This window comes from Tachysurus fulvidraco, chromosome 11, assembly GCF_022655615.1.
Source record: "Tachysurus fulvidraco isolate hzauxx_2018 chromosome 11, HZAU_PFXX_2.0, whole genome shotgun sequence".
NCBI classification, from domain to species: Eukaryota; Metazoa; Chordata; class Actinopteri; order Siluriformes; family Bagridae; genus Tachysurus; species Tachysurus fulvidraco.
In genome coordinates, this window is record NC_062528.1 from 10,471,249 (window position 1) to 10,498,891 (window position 27,643).

The window sequence follows — 27,643 nt, forward strand, 5'->3', positions numbered from 1 at the left end:
GTAGGCAATGTGATCAATGCCTTCTGCAACTATATTTTCCTTTTTGTTTTGGATCTTGGCATTGTGTGAGTATAGAAAATCAGTGATGATTAAAAGTATAGAAATATCATACAATATTATGTGTAAAGAGATAACAATGGAATATAATTAAACAAACTGTTTATTTACAGTGGATCAGCAGCAGCCAGTGTTGCCTCAGATTATGCCATGGCAATTATGCTGTTTGTCTACATCATCTATAAAGGTCTTTATAAGGATACTTGGGATGGTGAGTTCATATAATAGACCCAGATGTTTTGTAGTGGTTTCAGTGGTATTTCACCTGATCACGTCTTCACTCAAGCCAGGACGATGTTAGCAGTATAATCGATTTGCTCACACACAAGAATATATATATATGACAAAAGAGGTTAACTAATTTCAAGGTGAACTTTTTTAAGCGTGTGTGTGTGTGTGTGTGTGTGTGTATATATATATATATATATATATACACACACACACACACCCACACATACACATACACACACGCATAATGTGTGCGTGTCCCCTACATGTAAATCCAGACATGAAATTATTTACTCATGGGTTCACTATGATGTGTCAAACTAATGATATGTACAGCCCATGTTTCTTCCTTCTCTTCTGTGCAGGCTTGTCCATGGATTGTCTTCAGGAATGGGATGAATTTATGCGGCTGGGCATTCCAGGCATGGTAATGCTGGGCGCAGAGTGGTGGACCTATGAGCTGGGTGCATTTTTGGCAGGTAAAATGTGTTTTGAATAACATGATAATGCCTAGTTAATGATAATGTCCCACAGCCTTTAGAGGTAATGTTTCAATCTAAAATTCATCCTGAGATGTTGATTATTTTCTCTGCATGTGTTTTGCATGGCAGGTTTGATAAGTGAAGTAGAGCTGGGATCCCAATCAGTTACTTATATACTGGCAAATATTGCATATATGGTAATTACTTTAAGGATATTCTAAGTATTTGTCTGTGTTATTAATGTATTTAAATCTGAATTATGCTTTTGACTACTTTCATATTGAAGACTACCCAAACTCTTGCCAGTTTCCTATAGGCTTTAGTGTGGCAGGCAGTGTGAGAGTGGGAAATGCTCTGGGTGCTGGGGACGCTGAACAGGCCAAGCTGTCTGCCAAGATCTCTATAGCCTGTGCAGGTACTTCTCAGTGCATTGATTATTTGAACTGATTTTTATTAATCATTCGGTTTCATTATATTATGTTTGCATAGAAAATTATAGAGGTGATAAGCGTGATGTTCTTCCTTGGTTGGTCGATATGTAGTTTTGATATGTATACAGTTTTCACTTCTTCTTTTGGGTCTTGCATGTGGCTGTGCTTCAAAAAGCAGAAGGTGGATATTTTTTCATAGAAATGCTCTTTGTTATATTTGTTTAAAATGTGATTATTATTATTATTATTATTATTATTATTAGTGCATTTCAGTTGCCCAAATGCCTCTAAAATACACCCCATTAGCACCTAGATGGCATGGCTTTGTTGAAATTATTTCTTGTTTGACTGAGACATCAAAAACACGCTCTCATTGTTCTCCATTTTCTTTTCCTGTTTTTCTTCCCATGACATGCTATTTAGAAAATCATTATCCCGTGCTTTTTTTTCCCAATCAAAGGTCATTTCTGTTGTAAATTGTTGAATACACTGTTTCTTTCATCCACCATTTATAAACACTGTATATGGGCACCTTTTTATACTGCCTCAGTTGTTTATCGAGCTGTAGGATTTACTTCTAAATGGGAATTGATCTGATAACTTGCTGATTTTTGCCAGGTTCAAAGAAAGACCTGGCGCTCATTCAACATTTTTAATTTTACTCTAGGATGCACTTGTATGCAACATATTGTCCACCATTTAGTAATTGTTTATTATTCACCATTAGATCACCATTAGATCATCTAAAAATACAACCATATTTACATTATAGTGGCATAAAGACACCAGAAATGAATTAAATCATTAATTACAGTAAAGTGTAAGACAATTAAAGAGTCTTTAGTATTGTTGTACAAGTTGTATAATTTATATAGCAGAATTCTCAAGGCTTTAAACTTGCAATCTTTGTGTGGCTGGCACACTTGTATCAATCCCACAGATCACTGACATATTCTCTGTTAATTATATTGTGCTTTGCAACAGTCTGCGTCTCCATGTGCTTAGCAGTTATCCTTGGCAGTAGCAAAGATGTCATTTCTTACATCTTCTCAAATGATGAGTGAGTGTCCCGCACTTAATCTATTATGAATTTACAAAGCATTGTATATATAATTTTATAATTGTCATTTTACACAACTCAGTTTTAGATGTATTTTTTAGATGCTCTCAAATCATCAATGCACTGTCTACTAATCATTCATATGAATGTAATCTTAAAATTGGGCTCTAGTTTTACTGCTATGACTTATAATGACTTAACTTCTTGCTGAACTTTGCCCATGTAATACATGACATTTTGGTGTTGGTGTGGTTATATGATGCAATGTAATGAGAAATGATTGAACGATCATTTGTCAAACTTTCTGTATCTTCTCACAGACAGATCAGAGAGAGAGTCAGTAGCGTAATGGTGCTCTATGCCCCTTTCCATGTCCTTGACGCAACGGCAGTGAGTAATCAGATATGTTCTAGTTTAAATTCTGTATACTTCATGGAGAATTATTGTATTATTTAAAACATTTTTTACAGACTGGTCAAAGCTGTAATTTGAGAATGTGTCAAAACTATTTATTTTATTCTATTTCTATTACTTTTCTATCAGGCAGCTGGTGGGAGTATTGTCCGAGCTTTAGGAAAGCAGCTGTATGGGGCAGCTGGGAACCTGGTTGGATATTATGGCATAGGCTTTCCTATTGGAGTGTCTCTGATGTTTGCTGCTAAAATGGGCATATTTGGTAGGAACATAACTTTTTCTCTAACCCACTCTCCTTTTTGTGTAAGTTCATGCTTCACATTTCTCTGGTCTCATAGGTCTTTGGACTGGCCTTTTAATTTGTGTGTTCATGCAGTCAGTTTTCTTCATTGTTCTCCTATTAAAGATAGACTGGCTGAAAGCCACAGAGGAGGTGAGAGAATAAAAATCATTTGATTTGCATCTATCATTGTACCCCTACTACATCAGTGACATTAACACAATGCCCTGATCACAGGCACTGATAAGAGCTGGAATTCAATTGGACTGCACAGGGGATGGTAAGAATCCTGTCCTGCTTGGCACTATTGGTTTAGTAAGTGTAAATTTACTGTAAAAAGAAATGGGCAAACTTTCATCACATTTAACATAATCTTTTTATTGGCAGTTACAGTAGAGCAGCCTGACAACATGCATGTCACTGATGAAGGCTGTCACACTGACACTGAGAGGCTGGCAAAGAATCTGAAAAAGATGACTACAACGAGGGAGCCACTACCTTTAGGGGTCTTGGTGGTCCGTAGAAGCCTCACTCTAATGGCTATGTTCATTATTCTGGCTGTAGGGATTGCTTTAAATGTGATTGTGAAGAGGTAGCAATGTGCTTATTTGGCCTGAAGCCATGTAAAAGATTTCATAGTCACAGTGAATTTATTGTATGGACATTCAGTCTGTAACAGACTTCAGCCCAAAGCCTACATGAAGGTATAATGTTGCATCTCTTGTTGTATATTTCAAGAGTTACAGAAATGCATATTTTATTAAAATTACTTAAGGGACAATATTAGTTCCTTGTTTAGGCAGTTTGTTCCATTATTTATATACTACAAGATGTGCAATCTCTCCACCTAACAATATTTAGTTGTTATTTTCTTTACATAAAGAGATAATTACTGTTGGATTACTTACAATTTCACTGTGTTTTTACTGCATGTACAATGACATTTCTCACATTCCAGAAGTAAAGAAAAGTGGCAATCAACTTTAGTTAAGTTTAGTTAAGTTAATATATCATTTATCTTGGTAGTTTATATTAGACTGAGGTCAATACACTATAATTGTAATACGGTATATACTACCAATACCAAACAAAAACGATTATCCAGAAAGGATCTCCCAGTCTCAAAAAGACATTGTTGTGGCAGTGGGAGAAGATAAAGTGGAATTCTGCAAGTCCAAAGTGCTATTGGTGATGGAAGGCACCTGAGGCAGGATGAAGTGGACCATCAACCCTACACTGAGGGTTAAGACAGCAGTCAGAGCAGTCAGACCTCTCCTGATGATAAGCTGAGAGGTTGAGAGTTGGTTTACTTTTCTCATTTCTTCTTCCTGAGTCTCTCTCAATCTCTGCTGAGCCACTGAAGTGCTTCTTTCTTCAGCCTCATCTTGAGAGTTCACAGATGTGTAGCCATTCTGATTCTGATTTACAGTGAGTAATATATTATTTGTTGTGCTTGGTAATATTTATACAGTAAAGAAGTGAAACTTACCTCTAAGTTACTGAGTGCAATGAAGAAGCTATCGGAGAGCCGGTGGCTGGATCTAAATTCTATGCCTTTGCTCTTCCCTATTCCAGCACGCTCAATAGCCTTAAAGATGCATAAGTGCCAGCTTTAAATTATGAAACCTGTTTTATTATAGCCATAATCACTAATTCATTTGAGATACACACATGACAGTACATACCTCTTCTGTTAACTTCTTCCAGTTTAATTTGAAGATGATGACAATGAAAAAGATTGATAGCAAGAAGACAGCAACAAAAAGGCCCCACCAAAAGCCTGTAATCAATGAAAAGAGATTAAATATTTTTGCACAATGCGGTTTATACTAATATTATTTATAGACAATTATTTTGAAAAGTACAAACCAGCGACTTGTAACTTTGCTGGGAAGGTCAGAGCAATACTTAATGGAAGTCCAATGCAGTAATAACCAATTAGATTAGCGATGGCTGCAATCCCCTGCTTCCCAGTGCCCAGGACTATGCCCATGCCCACACACTGAGGAAATAACAGTCATAATCTCACATCTAGTAAACGCAATCACGGCTGATGTAGGTACTGAAATATTGTCATGTCATGCCAAAATGTCAGAAAGTTTAAACAAACTAGAAAAAGATAGCTATTATTTAGGCAAGAGAAGGGCTGAAGCTTGAGCATAGCATAGCATAGCATAGCGACCCCCAGGGGTTCTTGATTTTTTTTAATCTTTTTGGTTTTCAATAACACAAAGTTTGCCTAGAAATAATATCAATTGGAACCTGTGTTCTGTTTGTGTAAAGTTCAGGAAGAGAAAGATCTACAAATATACTAATTATACATATCATCATTGTAAACATTTAAATCATGTTAATGTTCAAACTGTTCTGCACTAAGGGGGTCTGTGAAATTTCTTTAACAGTTTAAATGTTCCCTGGCAACAAAATTTTAAGAACCCATTGTAGAGAATAGTGCATATAATAGAGTAGAACTCACCAGCAGTCCATTAAAGAATTGAAGGGGGCAGTAAATGCTCATGAGTTCAGAAACTAACTGTGCTATTGTCCTGAAAGTAAAGGCCATAGGTAAAAAAGCAATTTTTATGTTTTCTTGTTTTGTAATTTATAAATAACCTTTAATTAATATTCACAGAAAAATGAACTTATTCAAGTATTAAAATGTTTGAAATATTAAAAACAGATCTCTGTACTTACTCATCTGAAGTGAACAAAAATCCAATGACTGATTTTGTACCACCAAGCACCACACCCTGAATGATTGCCAATACAGCTAGAAAGGGAGTCAAATCAATGAAGTGCCTTTGTTCAAGCAACAGTGCTTTAAACTGGTGATTATGAGTACTGCTTATATAGGAAATATATAGGTGTATAGTGTTGTTACCTGCACAAATGAAAGAAACTTTGCTAGTGAGGATGGCTCCAGCTGTATTTCCAGCTCCTAGTGCATTACCTACACGCACACAAGCTGCGCCTTGTATTCCAGCTGGTATCTACAGGTAAAACACACACACACACACACACACACACACACACACACACACACACACACACACACCACACAATATGTGCAGAAAACAAGCACGGCATGAGAATTATAGTTCCTTTAAGCTACAGTTCTGCTCAAGAAGAAGGACATGCATGGATTATGGTTAGGGTTGGAAAATGTTATAATAAAAAAATATGAAATGAAGTAAGTAATTATGCATTAGGGAAAGTATAGATAATGTGTCAACACTCAAAAATATACTCAAGTCAAAGTATGAAGGTTGCTACTTTTAAAATTACCCATGTATTAATCAATAAACAGAAAATCTTTTCAAGAGACGAAATTCGGTTAGTTAAGGCATGTCAAATGAAAAGTAACTGTGAAAAAGCAAACTGCTAGGAAAACTGTCAAATGATTTTACCGGAAAGCATATGCATGACCAAACGTATTTTTTTGATAATTAATTAATAACATTAAATGTCATGTACATATCTATTATTTGTCATTAGCTAGACTTGAATTTAATGCCTAGTATTTTTTTAGTTATTGGAATCAATGCTAATATAACCTGGCATCAGCAAAGAAAACAGACTAACGTGGTTAAATACAGCCAACTGAGTTGCAAATACGTAAAAAGTATTCTTCAAATAAAATGAGTTCATGCCTTGGGACAAAAAGGACATCCGTCTTTTTATATTTGTCTTTGCTTACTGTAGCATATGCAAACACTTTAGTAGAGAAGTGCCAGGGGTGTTCAACACTTAGTTTGGCACTTATCTATCTACAAATTTACACAGGTAGCATGTCATTTTCATAATTATTTGTTTTTCTACAGTTTTCTAAACTTATTTGAATGCTAAACTAAAATGAATAGATGTTAAGCTAAGTCCACTCATTGATATGTACCATACAGTCCTTGCATGGATATAAGAACACCCGATCTTTGTGGATTGTACTTTCATTGAATGAGTTTACATTAGAATGTAAGGTATTAAAAGGGTATTATGTCTTGGAAACACAAGTATTTTATTTCAGTAATACTCAGTTAAAGTATAAATACCTAACATATTATACTGTATTATAGTGTAAGCATTAAGTATAGTAGCAAATTATTTTCCATGTCTGATTATGGTACACAACAGAGTTATCTTCATTAATGTGTTACAAAGCAGAATAGCAAGACAGATTGTGTTACCATGTAGTTTATATAAGCCAGCATTATAACCACATGCTGAGCAGCCAAGTCGATTTCCCCTAACATTCCTGTGAGAAAGAGCACAGTTAGTTATGCTTCTACAGTAACACTCCAATTAATATTCAAAGAGGTTACCTGCTAAGAATCCTCCAATTTCATAGATCCACCATTCAAAGCATAGCATTAGTGTACTAGGAATAGCCAGCTTCATGTAGCCGTCCCACTCCTGCAGTGACTCTGAGGACCAGCCTGTAATGAAAAGCATTAGAAATGAAAGAAAGCTGCGTACAGAATCAGTGCTATCTAACTGAGGAATGTTCTGTAGGGCACATTAGCATCAGTATTAACTGGTAAAATGTATTGTCATGTGCAAAGGAACATGCTCACCTCCCCACGTCTTAACATGGAGTTTCTTAAAGCAAATGTAAGCAAATAAACTGATACAGGAAAAGACCTGAGCAAAACAATTGGCTGCTGCAGATCCACTGAAAGAAAATGACAAAAACAAGCACACACAAAAATGAGAAAACCCATTGTCTTTCAGGAGTAGGCTGTAATGTTAAATGAATGAACGAATGAATAAAAAATACTAACTGTACTCCAAGATCCCACCAAAATAGCAAAATGTAGTGGATCAGCACATTCACAATATTGGACACCACAGATACATACACCTGAGGTATAATCACTCCCTGGACAGAGATACCAATATAAGCCATACCAATACCGATACTTTTGGGCATTTTTTGACTGATAACAGAGACATAACTCCATCATACAAACCTGGTTTTGGAGGTAAGACACTTGCAGCTGGTACAAAAATATTGCCTGTAGTCATCAAACATAAAAGAAACATGAGCATAGACCTACACATGTATGTATTATACTGTTTACATAATAATAATAATAATAACAATACTACTATTACTACTACTACTAATAATAATAATAAAAAAGTAAATTTAATCTTACTGGAATAGCAGGAAGGTATGCCTCAACATAAATCTGGGCTACCCTAAAAAAACAACAGTGGAGACATAACAGGAACAATTATTTATACTTCAGAATCCCTGTGATAATGTTTATATCAGGAAATTGGGCGTAAACATTTCTGGCATCGCATACATCAACATATCCTGAATATTTCTATTAATTTCTGAAATTTGTTTATTAGTCTAAGTTAGCTGTCAATTCTTTATACAGTAACCAGCTTTTTAAGGATGATGTGAGGAGAAACTGAAAATTAAACAAACCAACACCAATTAAACAAACCAACACCAAAAGTTCAAGAGAAATATAAGCCTTTCTTGGTAAAATTGATTAGCTGTGTTGATTGCAAATGCCATTGAATAAACATTAACTTGTTAGAATGAGGGCAATAATATACACAAGTAGTCCATGTTATATGTGTAACATACTGTATATAGCATTATGAATGTCTACTGGTTTCATTACAACCTCAGCAGCACTCTTTCTGTGTACTTTCCATTTCAATAGAAATTTGCATATTATACTGAACTCTACCACCTCTACCACTACAAATATACAGTATACAGATAAGATGTACCTTTCTTCGACCCACAGTATAAATAAAGGCTATGAAAAAAGACTGTGCTTCCCCAATTAGTTGTTTAAAATAAATCATTTGAACCTGTTATGACCAAATATAAATTATGCCTGACCTGGCTACAGCAGGGTCCTGTCCCAGTAGGAGTAAGAGGGACTGTGCATTAATAAGCACACCCCAGCAGGGAAGACAGAAGAGCAGCAAGATCAGAATGCCTCTTTGCAGGATTACTCCTACATGTAGCAGGTTTTTACTGCCAAATGTCTGTGTACATAAGCACATATAAATGGAAGCTTAATTACTGATGCAAATGAGGTTTATGGTATGGCTGCTACACCTTTCCACTAAATGAGGGATGTGGTAGCCTAGTGGCTATCAGAAGGTTGTGAGTTCGAATCCCAGGGGCCAGAGTAAGGTCCTTAACCCTCAATTGCTCATTTGTTTAAAAATGAGATAAAATGTAAGTCACTCTGGAAAAGGGTGAATGAGTCCACATTTTTACTGCTATCATGGATATAATCAGTAATCTGCTAGGTTTCTTGCTTTAGTAAATTAAGTGACTTTAGTAAATGAAATGACTAAAATCAATTATAAAGTATTAAAATATTTATCAAATCATTTTATTCACCTACCTGTGAAACCAGTGTATCACAGGCCATAGTTAGCCCTAATCCAGTTGCTGCAGAAGTTATATTTATCGTCTAAAAATACAGAAATTGGAATTTACTTATCATAAATGTGCATGATAGAAAGAAAGAGTATTTTAATAATTAATTCTGACAAATTCTTCAAAAACATTAATTTAAAGAGGGATACAGTGGGCCACTTACAGCTGAAGCCATGCCATAGCCTGCCAGTACAGTGTTCCCCAGGCGGCCACAGAACATTGTGACCACAAAGAAAAGAAGGAAATTCAAGAACCGGCATACAAGCTGGGGAAACAAACACAACCAATAGAGATGAAAGACTCAACAGAGCAGAGAAGGCAATAAACAACTGTCCAGAGTTAAAAAAAAGAAAAAAGAAAAAAGAAAGTGTAATAATAGCACTGTATTGCGATTGATCTTTTCCCCCCCAAAATATGATTCTTTATATTTTCTTCATACTGTGCTATGGCCACTTGTAAAATCCAAATTATACACCACCACCCATGTTTACAGTCATGCTAATATTACAAAATAAGAACGACATAGCTATATACAAAAATAGCAGGAACTGCTCAATAAAATGTCAGGAACAACCGTTCGTATCAAAATATCATTCTCTGTTTTTTTTTTTCTTCTACAAGACAAACATTCTATGCTGAGGTTCAATCAGAAAACTCACTCACCAGGGGCCCAGTCATCCTCAGGATGTGGTAGAGCTCCTCTCGGTAAACCAGAGGGAGGCATCGTCTCACACTGGGACAGCAAAAGAGCTTGGAACTGGGTTCCAAAGCAGGAGCTTCAGCTCTGCGGTTAGATCCATCCATGATCGCCTCAGAGGTCCTCACTAAACCAAAGCTCAAAAAAGGCAACAGTGTCTCAGCTGCAGCTGTGCATTCCACTGACTTCTAGGGAAAAGGTTTCACAACTCTTAAAAGCTCACTGATTAAGTACGATGCAGACAGTGGTGAGCTTTGATTCAATCAGCAATGGGAACTGCAAACTTGTAGTGGCTAGAACTTCAATTTGCATTTTGAATACATTAGTATTAGTAAAGTATTTAGTAATTATTGATAATTATTCATATTCAGAGCTTTGTCAAAAATAACTATGCTTTAAAAACATATTTCCTTTTAATTAGGTTCAATTATCAATTGCTACAGCATATAATATTTTATATTAATAAATGAATATATAGTCATTTGAAAGTAAAGCATTAATATGACAAAACTGCATTAAGCAGCTGCGATATTCAAGGCAAACCTTCCATACAATTTATTAAATACTCGAAACAAAATATATTTTCTATAACATCTAAGAATCTTGATTTTCTTTGTTATAATCACATATATCATTGTCATACAAACAATTTACAACTCAGTTTATACATTATATGAACTCTTCACATGGTGAAACTTTCAACAATAGCTATACATCCTGAACTGAAAAATGTTTCCTTTGCATATTAATCATCTTAATTAGAAATAAGCTAAAGCAGGGTAATATTTCAGTATTGACCATTGTTTTAAGAGTGTACTCACAGCATGAACGCTTTTCCCCCACAGTATGCGTATCGCCTAGAAGTCGGACAAAGGTGGCTCTTTAGAAAGGAAATCACCATCATAATGAAAGGTGTAGGATCGCTAAGTTAAACACTTCATGTCCACTTTTAAAATGACTGAATTGGTTTAACCAGATCAATAGTGAAAAAATGTTCCTCAAAGAAAAGGAGGAAACTCAGGAACTGTTGCATGAGCTCGGGAAACAAAGAGATCAGAGATGAAAGGCTTCATACTGAACTGTTGTGAGCTTAAAGGGAGATTTCTCAAATAAAAATTGAAATCATATCTAAGAATCTTGATTTTTATTTAAGTGATAATCACATACATCATTGTCATACAAACAATTTAATCATCTTAATTAGAAATAAAAAAAAAACCTACTGCATGTTAAATGCACAAAAAATTAAAAAGGTATAAAACTGCATTAAAAGATTTCATTCATATTCCACAGAAAAACACAATACATTCCTAAAAGCAGACAAGATTCATATGTTTACAATTATGATTAAATGAAAAACCTATGGTCATCATACCCAAAATCTTACCAGTATTTCATCATACCAGTCTTTATCTATATGTTCATATAGTACCAATGCATCTATATAAGAATCTTTTATTTTTTGTTATAAATGTTTGGACATGTGTTATCATTAGCAGAAAGCTAACTGTGCCCATTATCTATTAGAATGTATATTTACTCAGGTCATGGGGAGCCTGTGCCTATCTCAGGCGTCATCGGGCATCAAGGCAGGATACACCTTGGACAGAGTGCCAACCCATCGCAGGGCACACAAACACACACACACACACACACACACACTCTCATTCACTCACACACCAAGAAGTTTGGATATGAGGTAGAAAATGAATGAATGAATGAATGTATATTTACTAACCTTACATTTAGCAGAGGTAACAATTTTTTGTTTTATATATACATATATATATATATATATATATATATATATATATATATATATATATATATATATATATATATATATATAAAACAGTTTTATGATAAATATATACAAATATTTTGGATTTGAAACAAAGTTTAAAATAAATAAGTCAATGAAAATTATTTATTGTACTTTCAACAATGGAAATACACCTTAGGATGTCATGAGGAAGAAACCTTGTGAGGAACCAGACTCAAAAAAAAAAAAAAAGAAAAAGAAAAAACCCATCTGGTGTGATGCTAGATTATAAATATTTCCCTTCTATAACTGTGTACTATATGGTCAAAAGATGCAATTTTAATTCTAACATGAACATGTAATTTTATTGAAGTTATTGACTGTTTACTGATGAAGACTTAAAAACAAAACTGCTTATGACAATTGCAGTAAAAATCTATCTTCAGGATTTGTATTTCGGTATTTTGGTACACATTTGAACTGGACTCAACTTCTACTGTCAAAAAATGAACCAAAACCTTATGTTTTATAGTTAAATCCACAGTCACTACAGGAGTCAGTCTTTTTGCTACAGCTGTAAGTCACAGGTCACCACGACAAAGCTTTTTTTTTTTTTTTTTTAGCATTTCTAAAGATTTCCCAATTAGCACAATAAAACCTCTACTGGCTTATAACATTTGAAAGGAAAGACTTATTTGAAGACATGAGATATTAGAGCTCATTGAAATAGAAAGAATGCATACAGAATTTGTATGTCTGTAAACAGTACATAATGGTTTGCAATACTACAGTATAAAGACACAAAGGTTTCACTCTTAGCTATTATTAAGGTACATTTTTCTTTTAAACCTTCATTTTATGGGAAACTGGATTTTCCAAACCAAGTTTAAAAAGTGTATTAATATGCCAATAAATAACCAAGCATACTATTCACCATCATGACTGAATGCCTGTTGGACTGAACTGAAAATTAAGTGGTCATATTTATAGTATATCTGTATATTTTTTTACTAGTTTGTCATATATAGGTGGCAAGTTATGGTATGAAGTCTACCATCTCTGGAACTATAATAGAGGGAAGAACACCATTCCTCCAAAAGATAAGATACATGTATATTGTTGTTTATGGTGATAGAGAACACTGTCTAACACATTGTTTTAAAGGCTCCCATTGATACTCATTTGGATTGGATTGATATGTGGTTATGTTGAAGGCTAAATCATATCAATGATTTATATCATATTCATACTGATCTAATCACTTAGTAAGCCCTTGAAGCCTGCTGATTAAAATGCATGTGTGATAGTAAAGTGTTGGCCCAATACAAGCTGCCAGAACAACTTCATTGTAACTTGCCATAGATTCTACGTTTCTGGAACTGTCCTGAGGGATAAAACATTCTAAAAATCCAATTTATTTGGTGTTATTATGATAATGGTACAGAGAACTGTCTAAAATATTAGTCCAGAATCTCGCTTAGGTTAAGTAATATATCAATCACTAGAAAAGTTCAAGTGATCCAATGGCCAATAAACGTTTTTATACGTATTTTATGCTGCACACTCTGTTCCCAAAGTATCTGGACATCTGACTAATTACACCAATGTGTTTTTGAACATCCCATTCCAGATTTAACTTCCACTCTCATGTTCTTCCAATTCCTTGCTTTGTGCACAGGGGCACTGTCATGCTAGAAAATGTTTAAGCTCATCCTCTAAAGAAAAGAACATTTTAATACATCATCATACAAACACATTCAGTTTATGGCATCAGTTCAGGGAAGGGCCACATGTATGTGTGTTCCTATAGGTGACCACTACTTTTTGCCAAATAGTGTATTTACAGTATGTAAAAAATGGGTTAATTTGCTGTCTAGTACTTTGCCAAGGCATAAAGGCATTACACTAAGTTAAATATTAATGAAAAAGCCTTTGAACCAAAGACATAACAACTTGAAGCTGATGAAATAAGAGAGTTCATTACATTTTCTACAACCCATAAAATCATCTACATGTTCACTTAAGCCATAAATATATCTGACTCTTAATTTATGACAGTTTATAAAGACAGCTTTTAAAGATGTTCATAAACAGCATCGGTAAGTATTTTAGTTCTTATTCACAAAAACAGTCAATATTTGTCTGTGCAAATTAAGACAGATCTTTGTTTAACTCTTCAGTCAGGGGAAGCAAACATTTTTAAAGTCATTTTAATAACTAACAGTGCAGTGATCAGCACAGAGCAAGACTTTCCAGTATGAGCAGTCAGTGGGAAACAAATCCCCATGAGTTTGCTGGGTCAAACCTGCAGTTCAGAACAGTGCTTATGTAACATGCTTATGTAAGATGCTGTGTTTTTAAGGCCAGGACAGACATACGTAGTTTTCTGATCCTTAGTACTTCTCTTTCATCCAACTCCTATAAAGTCCAGTAGTAACTGTGAGCAGATGTCTATGGATGTGAATGTATGGTAGAATAAAAAACCTATTTATTAATAAGGATATATTTAGGTTCAAAAATTGTTCTAAAATGTTATGGTTGAGCATTACCGAATTTTTTAGCTTGAGCCTGACCGTTTTGTCCAAAACCTGACCAAAAACCTGCCTATAAACTACAGCATAGCCATAGCTTACAGTGGTGTGGCTGTGTTAGACCTAAATAAAAATTTATCATAGTGATTCATAAAAGGCAAACATTTAATCCATTGTTGCTTGTCAACCAGCAAGGTACAAAAGGTCATAGCCAATAATACCAATAATATTAGGCTACATTTCATGAAATACACCAGAGTCAAATATTAAAAGAATTTCAATGGTATGCCTTCAAATAATGAACATTGTTAACTTTTTTTCATCATGGGGCAACATAATAGTTCTGAGAGATCCAATTATGCTAGCACAGCTCTTACTCCACTGCCTTCCTGTAGCTGCACACATCAGATTCAAAACACTGGTGCTTGCCTACAAATCCAAAAATGGACCAGCTCCCTCTTACCTCAAATCCCTTATCATTCCTCGCACTGCACCTCGCACCCTTAGAGCTACCAGCACTGCTCAACTGGTCCTACCATCTCTCAGGGTAAGAGGTAAGTATACAACAAGACTCTTTTCTGTTCTGGCACCGAGATGGTGGGATGAACTTCCCTTAGGGGTCCGGACAGCTGAGTCATCTCCAAACGACGGTTGACCTACTTCTTCATGAAATACTTGAACCAGCACTTTCTCCCGTTTGTTGTAGGTGTGTATTTAACTTACAGTTAGGCTCATGTGTGAACAGAGTTTCTTCATGGTATCTTAAGCCTGTAACCTAGTGAACCAGTGTTAATTTATTCAATGATAGAGCCTTAAAAGCACTTTTGTACGTCGCTCTGGATAAGGGCATCTGCCAAAACCTGTAAATGTAAATGTAGCTAAATCATAATAATTATAATTTCTTACCAGGATGTCTAGGTTGCGTCTGCACTTCATGATCGGGTGACACTGGAGACCACTTAGGAAGAAAAAAATGTGTTGTTCCTTTGTGCGTTTTCGTAGCACTTCAGAGTTCATCAATTATATGAGAGTTATAAAAACAGGAATATTCTGCTAATTGTAAATATTTTAAACATAAACATGTGACGAATGCTTCACTGTAGATTACTTGAAGGTATAAGACAGAAGAAAGATACATGGTTTCATCACACACTGAGCCAAAAGCAATTTTATTGGCCGCAACTACCATAATAGTGAGTTACACCACCTCAGTCCTGTCATAAACATTATAGCTGTATCTTAAAATAAATAAGTTGAATAAAATACAAATATATTCTCTGAATATACAGATAAGTCTATATCTTTGAAAGGTTATACACACGTCAATAAGGCTGGAAATACATTCATATACTGAGTATACTAATTCAGAAAGTGACAAATGTTCACACTTTACAAAGGCTTATACAAACCAAGGTCTGTTTGTCACATGGTCTCAAGCTGTAGGCTCAGTGTCAGACTGTATTTATCAATCACATGACCTCTTGGTAAGGACAGAAATCATTTACAATAAACACAAAACAGTTCAAAACAACACAGACATGTTGTTTTGCATGTATGGTCACACACACATGCACACACGGACACACACTTCACACTAAGGGCCTTTTTACACCTGGAGACTTCGTGTTTTCTCAGATCCGATAGCTATCTGATTTATTAAACTGTTCCTTTTACATTAGGCCACATAAATGCGTCTCGGCGAATCGGATATCAGTCGGATCTTTTTACTCCCGCCCAATATGCAAATATATTTTACCTCATTTCCGGGGTAATTGAAATGGAACACGCTTTGGTGTGTGCGGTTATCAGAATGCAATCAATATATGTTTTACAAAGCTTTTGTTGGACGCTTTCATCGCTCTAAAGAGCAATAAGTGCCTGCGTGTCGCGAGTGCTCCAACCCTGACACGTCCATGTTATTTGTTTCTGGCGTGATGCAAGACTCGCGAGTCACCTGCGAGTGACGTAATCACGTTTGTGAGGAGTATAGCGCTGACGTATGTGGCTTAAACAACCACATGCATTTACACCTGTCCAGTTTCATCTGAAATGCGTCCCAGACCACCTCCTGAAGGGGTTTGAACAATCGGATTTATATCCGTCTCGAAAACGTTTCGGAGGGCGACATGGACTTTTCCGATCACAGAAAACGCGACCAGGTGTAAAAAGCCCCTAAGTAGTCTATATAAAGGACATGTCCGTTATACAAGTGTCACTTTGGTTAAGCAAATTGAGAAACATTGCAGTTTTCTGCTCTTTCAGAAAAGAAACAGTTTTCATTAATTAAAAAAAAGCAATTAATACAACACAAGAGACTAACATCTCATGTCATATCGATCTTAATTTATATAGATTGTGTAAGTCAACTGTATGAAAACAAGCAATGAATATTTCAAGTTTCAAAAATATTTTAAAGTGATGTCATATCACAAACAACCTAGTTTAACCTAAGAGTAATATCCATATTCTGATGTGTTACACACAAACAGCTCTCAGGGTCTTTGTTGATCACAGTTCACTAAAGGTGCCAGAAATGGTTCTTCAGAGTGCCATAGAAGAACTGTTATGGTTTTGTAAAGATCTTTTTGACTGATAAATCTAACCAAATTATAACAATCTAAAAATAATAATTATTCAAGTATTATTTCATTAAGGGATATATATATATATATATATATATATATATATATATATATATATATATATATATATATATATATATATATAGCTCTGAAAATGTAAAGAACCACTTTTTTGAACCTTTATTTTCACACTGACCAGCATGATATGTAACCATTTCTTTCTTTTCTTTTTTCCCCCTAGTGTTACATTCAAACTTTGGCCTGTAGTGTTAAGACTATACACGAATCATTTATATGTAAACAATATCAATATCAGATTCAACAATTACCTTATTACTGTGTAATATCAGGGCAGTACACTCACAACCTTATGAACAACAACAACCACTATTACAATACAAATACAAAACTATTATTGAATGGTAAACATTGCTGTATTCAGCCATAAAACAATTACACCTATAGTACCATAATCAATTTGATTTAGTGCAAGTTACAATATTCACCTAAGTGAGAAATTGAGGAATATCACAAATGTACACAATACATATAATACACTTAAGCTGCTCCCCATTTTAAATCTTTCAAAATCATGTTTTCTGGACAGATTACAGTTTAAAAAAGCAGATTTGGGCAGGGAAAATATTGGGCAAAGAAGCCACTGATGTACGATAATCATTTCATCTGGTAGTCAATCTACAGCTACTGATATAAGAGGCATGAGAGATGGGAGATAAGGTATGACCTCACGCAGAGATAGGGCGGCGTTCAGCACTTCTTCTAGCACAGGTTCCATGTTGTCATGTGCACTGTTCTGGCTATGAGCTGTGCCATGAAACAGCAGGTTTGGGTCAGCCTAGCAGTTCATCTCTGCAGCTAGCTCATGGACAGATATTCAAAATGCAGTGTTGAGTCTGCAATATTTACACAGAAGGATTATTGCAGGAGCCAGCATAAAACCCTGCCCAAGCAGCATGTTAAAGCTCTCCTCTTCAACTACAGTATGTACATTTCCTTGGGCTTTAGACATCTGGAGGTTTCAGCTGGAATTTTATATTTTATCTCTTGCCTGACAGAATTCCAAGAAATAGCCAGGAATCAAGCCAAGTCCTCACAAGACCAAGCAAAAATACCTCTGTGTTGCTGACTATTTAAAATATGAAACTCACAAACAGTCTTAAACTTGGATAGTAGTATGTCCAGGTTATGATTATTAATAATTAATGAATACTTACTGATCATTTCAAATCTGCTGAACCTTTGTTATTGCCTTGACTCAAACAGGGGAGTTGCGGAATAGACAGATTTTGCATAACATATAATGAGTCAAATCCTCAGGGAGATGAAGCAAGCTGTACAGAGTGAGATTTGAAGCAGAGATGTGATTTGTGGTGCCTCACCCAAAGGCTTAGATGTGAAGATAATGCAGAAGAGAAACAGAGCACAGAAGGATGAACACCGACGGTGCAAATCCTCAAAAGAAAGCCCATCTGAATACCTAGATTAATTCAAAAGAAAAACAGAAACGAGGAGCATATTTATCCAGGAACATAATCGGTTGACCCACACATCTCATGAAGCAAATATCATTTTACACTAAGTACAAAAGTGAACTGGAGAAAGTCTGAACAATCTGTCTTCAGTTTAGAGACCCTTGACAGCTAAAATGGAAACGTGCATTCAAAATTCAGCATCGTTGAGAGCAATGACAGAGCAGACAAGCAGAAAGCTGCTCCTAATAATAGCTCTACTTAGGGTTTGGTAATGAATATCAATATGGCTCTCCTGGCAAAAAGGAAAACTTGCCTATTAGACAAAATGAAAAGAAGCTTTCCCTCTATATTGTTTGAACTGTGGATTATGGATTGTTTGGGAAGTGGTGGCCAAATGGTTAAGGGTTTGGGCAACCAATTAGAATGTTGTGAGTTCAAATTCCAGGTCCACCAAGCTGCCACTGCTGGGCCCCTGTGAAAGGCCCTTAACCCTCAATTGCTCAGTGGTATAAAATGTAAATTGATCTGTAGAAGGGTATCTGCCAAATGCTGTAAATGACCAGTCTAGTAGGGCAATGCATTCATAAATGCTTTTGTTCTTACGTTACAATGATGGAAATCCAAACCCGGTATAGTGTACTGTAGGTAAATCAGTACTGAGGGGGTTTGAGGCATTTATTTTAAAGATAAAGTGCATCGCATTGGGGAAAATACATGAACACAGTGTGTAGTAGAAAACAAGATTCAGACACATGGAAAAGTGAGTCAGTGTTTATAGGAAAGACCAAGAATTCCACTAAGGAATAACAAAATGTTGAATATAAATCACAGAACAAATAGAATGCAAGAGGGAAAGTATGGAGAAAAATCATAATTAACACTCAATACTTGCTCCTTTCAGTATAAATAACTGAATCAACTGTCACTTACCATGACACTCTAAGGAGAAACAATGTCTTCTCCTTTATTATCCCTCTGGATTTCGGTGTGTTCAGGGAGTGGTGTTACCCCGGTGCATGCCTGCCCGCACCCACATCACATTGCCACCTCCTTCACTACCCCCAGTGTCTTTATTGGACTCAGGTTGGCTCTGGGCACGCTCCGGTTTGGGGATCAAGCTCATGGGAGGTTCAGCCTGCTGCACAGACATGGTGCGTCGCAAGTGTGTGCGCTTGGACAGAAAATCTGGCTTTGAAGACAAGCCAAAAGAGCTCTTACGCAGCACCATCCGCATTGATGAGGTTTTCTTGGCCCGGGCCCGGTGGCCAAACTGCAGTGATGAAAGGTGCACTGCATAGCCGTCACTGAGGAACTGCGCAAAGTAGTAAAACCATGGTCAGGTCAGGACACAGAGAAACAGAAGAGGAAGCAAAGCAAAGCATCAACAACAAGAGACCCAATATATGGTACATATAAGAATAAATACAAATTTATTCACCTGGCATTGGTTTTGGTATTTCTTGGATGGTCTGCCCACTATATATATCTGGTTGGGGCTGAGACCCAGCATGCTATAGACAGAGATGTCCTTCATGGAGCCGTAGGCTGAGTTGATCTTAATGTAACACTATCACAACATGAAAAGAAGCATTTTTCACCTTCTTGTGAATCTTGTAATGCAAAAGGGTGCATGTGCATGATTTGATAGTGAGGAGAGGTCAGAACACCAGACCAAGAGAATCTTACCTCCTGAATCAAGTTCCTAAGGAAGATGGTTTTCTGCCGCAGAGGGTCATGCACTAAGCCCTCAGAGAAAAAGATCATGCCCTGTGGGAAGTTGTGCTGTGAAAGCCAGGACACCACTCTCTGTTTCTGCATGTCTGGACGGCCAGTGATGTAGATAATAAGATAACCCAAGTCCTGCCAGTGTCTAAAAACAAAACACAACATCCATCCCATCATTCCACAACATCTAGTTACTATTGTAGTAATCCTCCCCTTGATGGATCGAATTGAAATGTGGCATTTATCAATAGGACAGAATATAATTACGCCAAGATTATTGCTGCAAACCAAGAGCGTACAGTTCAACCCCTTCTTTGTTTCAATTATGATCGTGAGCTCTTTTCAGACTTCAAGTCACCATGATATTCGGAAAAATGTTGGATTTATTTTTATATAGAAGTTTAGATTTTATAACATTTAAATTTAAAATTCTTCCTCGTTATCAGAATCATGAATCAGGTTTAATTGCCAGCTACTCTAGTGTTTACATGTACAAGAATTTGTCTAAGTATGTTGGTACATAGTGATAATAGTGAAGCTGCATAAATATAAGAAACAAAGGTTATAAATAAAAAAAAATGTGTATAAGCATAAAGATTTACAAAAAAAAAACAAACAATTAAAGGGAAATAAAAAATAGCAACACTAACTAAATTAATGCAGGATATACAAAAGTGGACCAGGACAAATGCTCAAAGTTTGAGGTAGGAAGTTACATAGTCAGAGTTGTGTTATATAATTTATCTAATATTTTTGCAATAATGCCAGACTGAGATACAGTACATATGAAAAATTGTTCAAAGTAAAAAGACCTGCTTTCTTTTCTAGTCGTAAAACAAAGAACACAGTTCGAATCATTAAAAAAAAAGAAAGTAAAGAAAGTGAATTGATAAACTGAACTGTACAGATAATTGAAGTGGTGGAGCAGATAACTAAAGTAATTAGACAACCTAAATTAAAATGATATGTGGTTGCTAAGGAAACAGTGTTTAAAGCCACATGCTTCGAAATATACGCTGCAAAGAAGCATTTAGTCTTATGACACCATTCCGGATGGATTTTTTTTTATTTTCTAGAAAAAACAGAAATGTTTTTTCTACGTTTTATTTAAAAAAATATTTAAGGTTTTTATAAATTTTAATGTTTTGAATAATGAAATGAATGTTTATTTGCATTGCTATTCTCTGAGCAGCATGCTACCAACACTGTGATCCTTTTAACTGTAGTGGCTGACTGAAGGTGCCAGTCATGATTATAGCCCAAAGTGGAAAAAATACATCTTTTTAGTTGTAGATCATTTAATTTACATTATGTCTGTAGATGACCTCCACCAAAACAACAGTGTTATGCTAGCTGATGTTTAATTAGGGAAATATTTAACTATATGTTATTTCCACTTTCTTCCTAACCTGAACTTGCTTTTTACTTTTCTGTAACTGTTTATTTTCTCTATTTCATTAAAACTCACCTGACCACGTCCACAGCACCAGCCCGTACTTTAGGGTCGCTGCCCATGATGGAGACGCTAGCAGCAAAAGACCCATCAATGCTAAACACCACACACTCCATTCCCCGAGGCAGCACAGTCAGAAAAGCTTCTGCACTTGTTTGATCTCCCCTGCAGGTCAAGTCAAGAAATAAGTGAGGAGAAATAAAAGGGGTATAAATATAAAAAAGGAGTAAATGAAATAAATGGCCTTGAAAACAATCACAAGCACCTACTGCAGAGTTACTTTGCATCCACCCTGAATAAAATGTTTTAGAAATTTGTTCATTTTAAGCAAATCCTACACAGACAGCCTCGAGTTCGAGTTATTCCAAATTATGCTAAAACTATTAATCACAGAAACAAAAGCAATCTTAAAAAATAGGCATAGAGCATGAACATACTTGACAACCATTTTAACAGGATAAACTCCCAAAGGCAGCTTTTTGCTGTCCGGAATAGTGTAGGACACTCTGCCATTGCTGTTGGTGACCTCAGTGTCAAAGTGCACCCAGCGCCCTGATGGAGGCTGCGTCATTAAATATATGTCCACCTACAGAAATGAGAGTTTGATAAAAAATATACTGAGTAAAACTATACACAGACCTCACAAGTGTTTCTGTCTGAAGAGGTTAATGAACATTTGCTGTCATACCTTCTCTCCTGTCAGAGTCACCATGTCCAGAGGGCCGTACATAAAGCGACCAACCAGAGTCTGCGGCCCTTCCTCAGTCGCAATGACATCATTCACTCTGTGGTTGGAGGTGACATTCTGTAAAGGAGAAACAGAGCTTACGCATATCTTTTTTTTTTTGCTCTCTTTATTCAGTGGAATATAATGTCACAAAAATACAGCTTCTTGCAATTCAGGTTCCTTCCAAAAGAGGGTGTCACCACTCCATGGATTCTTCTGTATTAATGCTCTCCAACAGTAAATTTCATTTCACAACTGGGGAAACAACTGAGACACCCTGACCACAAGCACAAAGCAACCAGAATACTGACATTTAAATTCTTACATTTATTGATAACAGTAACATTAATTCATCACTCATTAGCCAGTGGACGGCTAAGAAGAGATGTCTGAGACACACTTACAGAGCTGACTGTGATTGAGCAGACAAGAGACAAGGACAACTCAAAAGGCAGATCTTTATGTTTCATTTTTCCTTTTATTTGCAGCAATTGTATTTCACTTTACATATGCCTGACCACACACACACAACTCATCTCTGTCTCACTCTCTCTCTCTCTCTCTCTCTCTCTCTCTCTCTCTCTCTCTCTCTCTCAAATGTGTCTCATCTCTACTCCTTTATTTGTTTTACTTACTAAAACAAACAAAAAAATATTTGAACTAAAATTCCCCCACAGGTGTACAGTGTAGGTCCTTGCCACTCAATCTTCCTGGCTCCACCCCATTTAGAACCTGGTGCTTCACCCCTGCAAGCAGTGTGATGTAGCCTATTGCAAATGTATGTTAAGATATTACAGATCATAAACCAAGGCCTGGGGCTGACTACTGTTTTGAAGCTACTGCATATTTAATAATAAAATAAAGCCTATAGCCTAATAACAAATTAGACCAGGAACATTTTAGCTGATTGTACAAAAGCACACTAAGATTCACCTAAAAATAGCTTTTCGACATGGATATAAATTGATCGCTGATAAATTTACAAAAATAATTAAGAAATAAAATTATGCATTCAATCACAAATCCAATCCCAAATCGAAAATCCAACTACAATTATTAAACCATATATGAGCCAACTATTATATGGGGATGTGGTGACTCAGTGGTCAATGCACTAGGGGTTACTGATCAGAAGGTTCGGGTTTAAGCCTCCAAACTGCCAAGATAACAAAGTTGTGTCCCTGAGCAAGGCTCTTAGGCCCACCTGCTTCAGAGGTGCTGCACCATGGCTGGCCCTGCTCTCAGACCCCAGCTTGATAAAAGAAGGATATGCGAAATAGGGTGAAGCTGCCAGTGCTGGGCCTTAACCTTCTCTGCTCTGGGGTGCTGTATCATAGCTGACCCTGTGCTCAGACGCCAACCTCCAAAAGTTGGGATAAGTGAAGAAAGATTTTCACACCAAACACTGCCCAATCTGCAGTATTATCTTCCTGGATCATATGATTTCTAGTTACCTTAGTGGGAGAAATCTGAATATTTGCTCCCACCAAAATGACGGCAATAAAAATATGCCAAGCCCAAAGCAGCACCTAGGTTTTATATAACTATGCACAGCCGCACTGTGACACAGCATGAGCAATCATTTGAAACAATACAATGGCTGTATTTACATCTTGTGAAGGAGGTACATACTAGATTTCATCTTCCCTAGGCTGTACACATGATAGTGTAGATCTAGTTACTCGTTGGGATAGGCAGATGATCAAATAATGGAAAAATGGGGTAAGTAAAAAATTTAAGGCATGAACATTGAACTGTATTCAAAATAAAAATTCTCAGGATATCAGTTCCTGATGTTTAAAAGAACTGAAGCAGCTAAATATATTGGCAGGAATTTGGTATTCATGTTGTTATAATAAGCTGAAAAAAAATCAGTTTTAAGACATTGTTTCTTAGACATATATTTATCTCAGTAGTTGACTCACTTCTGGGTTTAGTCAGAGAAACGTATGTTCCACTCACCCTAAGCTTAACATGTGTTCGTCTCCGTAGCCATTTCTCTCTGGGGCTGGAAGGAGAAAAGGAGGTACAGTCTGAGCTGTCTGCCTCCTGAGACTTCACACAATCACAATGTGTCACCTGTCAATCACACAAACGCACATGGGCAACCAATGATCAATATATTTCTCCATTTTTAATACACTATATTATATACGTAAATATGACTACAAAAACATTCTCTGTCCCAATAATCAAAAAATCTAGTTGAAAATGTACCTTCTCTCATACTGTATTTAGATTTTTTAATTCTGAGACCATAAATTAGAAAATATCTTCAATAATACACTAAAACTATGTGGACTTTCTTGCGTACTTGACTAAGATATAAGTTAAAACTGTTAAAACCCCTTCACCCATTATTCAGCATTCTTTCATTTATCTTATCATTGATCCAGAGCCTACTGTATAACAGGAAAACAAGTTGCAGTACAGTTTTACAACATAAACAGAAACTTTTGTGTGGATGTGTGGACATGGGGGCGTGCACGAGCGCTGCTTTGTCAATGGAGGGAGCAGGTAACGTGAGGATTGAACAGCTGCAAGGTATTTTACTAAAGAATGCTCTAAATTGCAGTGAGTGGTGTTATGAGTAAAAGAGAAGTTCCTTTAGAGAAAGACAGAGAGAGCGAGAGCAAAACGATCTGTGTGTGTATGTGAGTATATGTACATGCATAAAATTGCTGCAAAGCAAAGGAAAGTGAAAAAAAAAGAAAATAAAGAGATGCTTTTTGAGATGTCCCAGGCCTGTCTCTTTTCCCCTCATTCCTAGTCAACTCTGAGAGAGAGAGAGAGAGAGAGAGAGAGAGAGAGAGAGAGAGAGAGAGAGAGAGAGAGAGAGAGAGAGAGAGAAAGAGAGAGTCCAGCACAGAGCCATGCATATGTGTGTGTTTATGGGTGACTTGCTTAAAAGTGAAAGTAGAGATAAAAAAACAATAAAACACCTTTTAACTTGTTCTAAGCATCCCTTCAGTTTCCTCATAATTTGGGGAAATGTTACATCTTGCTTTAAGTATATTCAAACAATCAGCATGAAGTCATTAAACAAGTAAACAAGTAAAATCATGAAATATTACAAAACAAAACAGAGTTATATTTGTGCCACAATACCAAGAAGAATGATCTAGGATGTAATAGATGTGTTACCTGTCTGAGCAGAAAGGCCACCACATCAGTAGACTCCCAGTAAGAGGCATGGAAGAGTTGAGGCAGAGCCACAGTGGGGAATGCAGTCAATACATCAGGACAATAAAGAGCATAGTCCAGTCGTTTAGAGCCCCACCAGTTACTGGAGACTAAAAGATTATACACCGACACATGCAAATATAATAAATTATTAACTGTAAATGTAATTCATCTGTAGCTTAACCTTTAGAGTATATCTGAGAGAATAGCAGTTCAGAGTGGGTGAGTTTAGCTTGTATAACAGAGTCAGCCTACACACTCACTGTTGGCAGTGATACAGCTGAGCTTGCTCTCCCAGCAGCCGGATGCTTGACTGTCTGTGCTGGTCAGACTTGCCCTGCGGCCTCTGCCAACCACCTGCTTCACTGTTCCCTCTGCATCATTTACCCTCGGAGAGAACGAGAGCACAGTTTCTTCATCCAGGAACACATCAGGGTGGCTATGGATGTCATCAGCTAGAAGGTGAGAAATGTAAAAATACAGCATGGCGAGCAATGTTTCGGTTAAAATGAATCAGTGCTCCACAAATGTAGATACGATTTAATGCTTTGCAGCGTATTCACAACACATTGGCAAATCTTTCCAACAGGCTTGTATAATTAATAACTTCCTATCCGTTCCCTGTTTAATCTGGATTAGACTTCTTTCTCATTTTAATTGCAAATTAGATGTTTTGCATTGACGCACATTGATGCCTGAGTGGGGAAAAAAACAAAGAGTAAACAGTCAACCTCTTAACTACTTTCTGTAAATAGAAACGATGACCTTATTCAATTGACCCGATTTCACAGGTATCCTCTTGCCCTAATTCTATTTCTGTGTTTTGTTAAAAAAAGATTTTAAACCTTTCAACAGGCTGTCTAATGAAAGCACTTAGCTTTAATGCATCACTGAATTTTCTGAATTATGTGTCCCTTTACCTGTCTGCCACACAGACTATTATTCAGCACAGAGGCAAACTAACAACTACAGTATTACTTCGACTAGGCCTTTTTATTTGCAAGCCTGGTAAGACAGAAGTGATGTAGAAAGCAGGTTGCAAATGTAAATATGTATACATTTAACACAGGCCCATAAGATTGTGTTCTGTCTCTCAAAAAAGAATATGTAGACATATAAATGGCACCTAAATATGTCTGTGATTGCTATATTCATACAAACTGAAATACCTATCCTATAGATCAGCTTGAATCTCTCAGTTTCCCGATTCAGCCATCGTTGATTACACTCACATGACACTTTCATCTGTCGACATATGCTAATTTACTTGCAACTTGCTGCAAAGTACAGTCTTAATATATTCCGATTATTTTAAGTACAGTGAAATTGTACCTTCCATCTATCCCTATTTAAGATTGTAGCCCTTAAGCGATGATTATTTTTGTTATAGAGCTCATCGGCATTATTGAGCTGCATGTGTTACTGACTCTGCGAAATCAACTGCAACATTTTTCCTACTGCTTAGAGTTCTGATGAAAAAATCACTGCTTTCTAAGCCCAAATTTCCCAGAGATGCATTTTCTCAGCACAGGAGATATCAGAGAGGTCATTAGAGAGTCTGGAGTTAGCAGAAGAATATAGATGCAGTGGTGCACTCTTTATAAACCGCAGGATCCCAACCCTGGTCCTATCCCAATGCGCATTACTTGCTTTCCCTGCTCTAACATACTCTAACCCAGGATTGGTTTTTAGCTGATTAGCGTGCAGGAAAACACAAACTTATACAAGACAGTGGTTGCTCCAGGACCAAGAATGGACAAATATTCAGTATATATATCCCTGAAAACAGAATAATCAACAAGTCTAAGGCACTTAAGGCTTTGTATTAATATATGACTCAAGTAATCACAAATGCTTGGCTGAGTGATTTTGCTGGTCAGTTTCTATCTCTCTACATTAACATTATCCAGTATCCAGGCTGGTGGTGTGACACAGCTTCTAGGTTATTAGTATCATTATCCAAACAATATCAAAATAGAGATTATTGTAATAACCCTGTAGAATAACTGAGCTATTTGTTTTCAACCCAGAATGTAAATTTATACAGTTTGTGTAATTCAAATTTTAGTTTTTACTTTGCTCTTTTTTTTTTTACCCTTAAGTGATTGCTGAAATCACCTAAT

General features: G+C 36.3%; 3 protein-coding genes across 7 annotated transcripts in view; 1 reads left to right on the plus strand and 2 right to left on the minus strand.

The window, feature by feature from the left end:
- slc47a3 (solute carrier family 47 member 3) overlaps window positions 1-3,750 on the plus strand; it is a 6,179-nt gene extending 2,429 nt beyond the window's left edge. The window contains exons 7-17 of one of the 3 annotated variants that reach the window (XM_027147986.2): window positions 1-65; window positions 171-268; window positions 651-764; window positions 897-964; window positions 1,074-1,182; window positions 2,183-2,258; window positions 2,579-2,648; window positions 2,802-2,934; window positions 3,049-3,105; window positions 3,190-3,232; window positions 3,340-3,482. The exon at window positions 1-65 is cut by the window's left edge and continues 33 nt beyond it. In XM_027147986.2, coding sequence (XP_027003787.1) covers window positions 1-65; window positions 171-268; window positions 651-764; window positions 897-964; window positions 1,074-1,182; window positions 2,183-2,258; window positions 2,579-2,648; window positions 2,802-2,934; window positions 3,049-3,105; window positions 3,190-3,232; window positions 3,340-3,358 — 852 coding nt within the window. In that variant the 3' untranslated portion in view covers window positions 3,359-3,482. Of the gene's footprint in view, window positions 66-170; window positions 269-650; window positions 765-896; window positions 965-1,073; window positions 1,183-2,182; window positions 2,259-2,578; window positions 2,649-2,801; window positions 2,935-3,010; window positions 3,106-3,189; window positions 3,233-3,339 lie in introns of all 3 variants that reach the window. The other 2 variants (XM_047820507.1, XM_027147985.2) reach the window with 2 other exon arrangements.
- Window positions 3,315-16,393, minus strand: slc47a4 (solute carrier family 47 member 4). Of its 2 annotated transcripts, XM_047820506.1 has the most exons (20): window positions 16,114-16,393; window positions 15,264-15,315; window positions 10,886-10,921; window positions 10,031-10,252; window positions 9,531-9,632; window positions 9,333-9,401; window positions 8,816-8,964; window positions 8,106-8,148; window positions 7,917-7,961; window positions 7,728-7,825; window positions 7,521-7,618; window positions 7,269-7,382; window positions 7,134-7,201; window positions 5,834-5,942; window positions 5,647-5,722; window positions 5,429-5,498; window positions 4,822-4,954; window positions 4,638-4,732; window positions 4,442-4,540; window positions 3,315-4,370 (listed from the first exon to the last, which is right to left on the minus strand). In XM_047820506.1, the coding sequence occupies exons 1-20, from the start codon at window positions 16,116-16,118 to the stop codon at window positions 4,074-4,076; spliced, it is 1,980 nt and encodes a 659-aa protein (XP_047676462.1). In that variant the 5' UTR covers window positions 16,119-16,393; the 3' UTR covers window positions 3,315-4,073. The 2 variants fall into 2 exon arrangements, with proteins under 2 accessions (XP_047676462.1, XP_027003790.1); XM_027147989.2 differs by lacking the exons at window positions 15,264-15,315; window positions 16,114-16,393 and having other exon boundaries at window positions 10,031-10,191; window positions 10,886-11,032.
- Window positions 16,394-17,064: 671 nt separating this feature from the next.
- The window catches only part of pitpnm3 (PITPNM family member 3), a 49,021-nt gene continuing 38,442 nt past the window's right edge, over window positions 17,065-27,643 (minus strand). The window contains exons 11-21 of one of the 2 annotated variants that reach the window (XM_047820505.1): window positions 25,784-25,975; window positions 25,482-25,630; window positions 24,300-24,416; window positions 22,299-22,415; window positions 22,048-22,196; window positions 21,626-21,775; window positions 20,119-20,302; window positions 19,871-19,999; window positions 19,363-19,744; window positions 18,175-18,437; window positions 17,066-17,853 (exon numbers count right to left, since the gene is read on the minus strand). In XM_047820505.1, coding sequence (XP_047676461.1) covers window positions 19,424-19,744; window positions 19,871-19,999; window positions 20,119-20,302; window positions 21,626-21,775; window positions 22,048-22,196; window positions 22,299-22,415; window positions 24,300-24,416; window positions 25,482-25,630; window positions 25,784-25,975 — 1,508 coding nt within the window. In that variant the 3' untranslated portion in view covers window positions 17,066-17,853; window positions 18,175-18,437; window positions 19,363-19,423. Of the gene's footprint in view, window positions 18,438-19,362; window positions 19,745-19,870; window positions 20,000-20,118; window positions 20,303-21,625; window positions 21,776-22,047; window positions 22,197-22,298; window positions 22,416-24,299; window positions 24,417-25,481; window positions 25,631-25,783; window positions 25,976-27,643 lie in introns of both variants that reach the window. The other variant, XM_027147982.2, reaches the window with a different exon arrangement.

Bases quoted from the DNA above. Each gene is read 5' to 3' on its own strand.
- slc47a4 (XM_047820506.1), bottom strand. The intron at 10,922-15,263 runs GTAAGAAATTAT...TCCGACTTCTAG, and splicing joins GACGCAACCTAGACATCCTG to GCGATACGCATACTGTGGGG. The intron at 9,402-9,530 runs GTAAGTGGCCCA...CTGTATTTTTAG, and splicing joins GCTATGGCATGGCTTCAGCT to ACGATAAATATAACTTCTGC.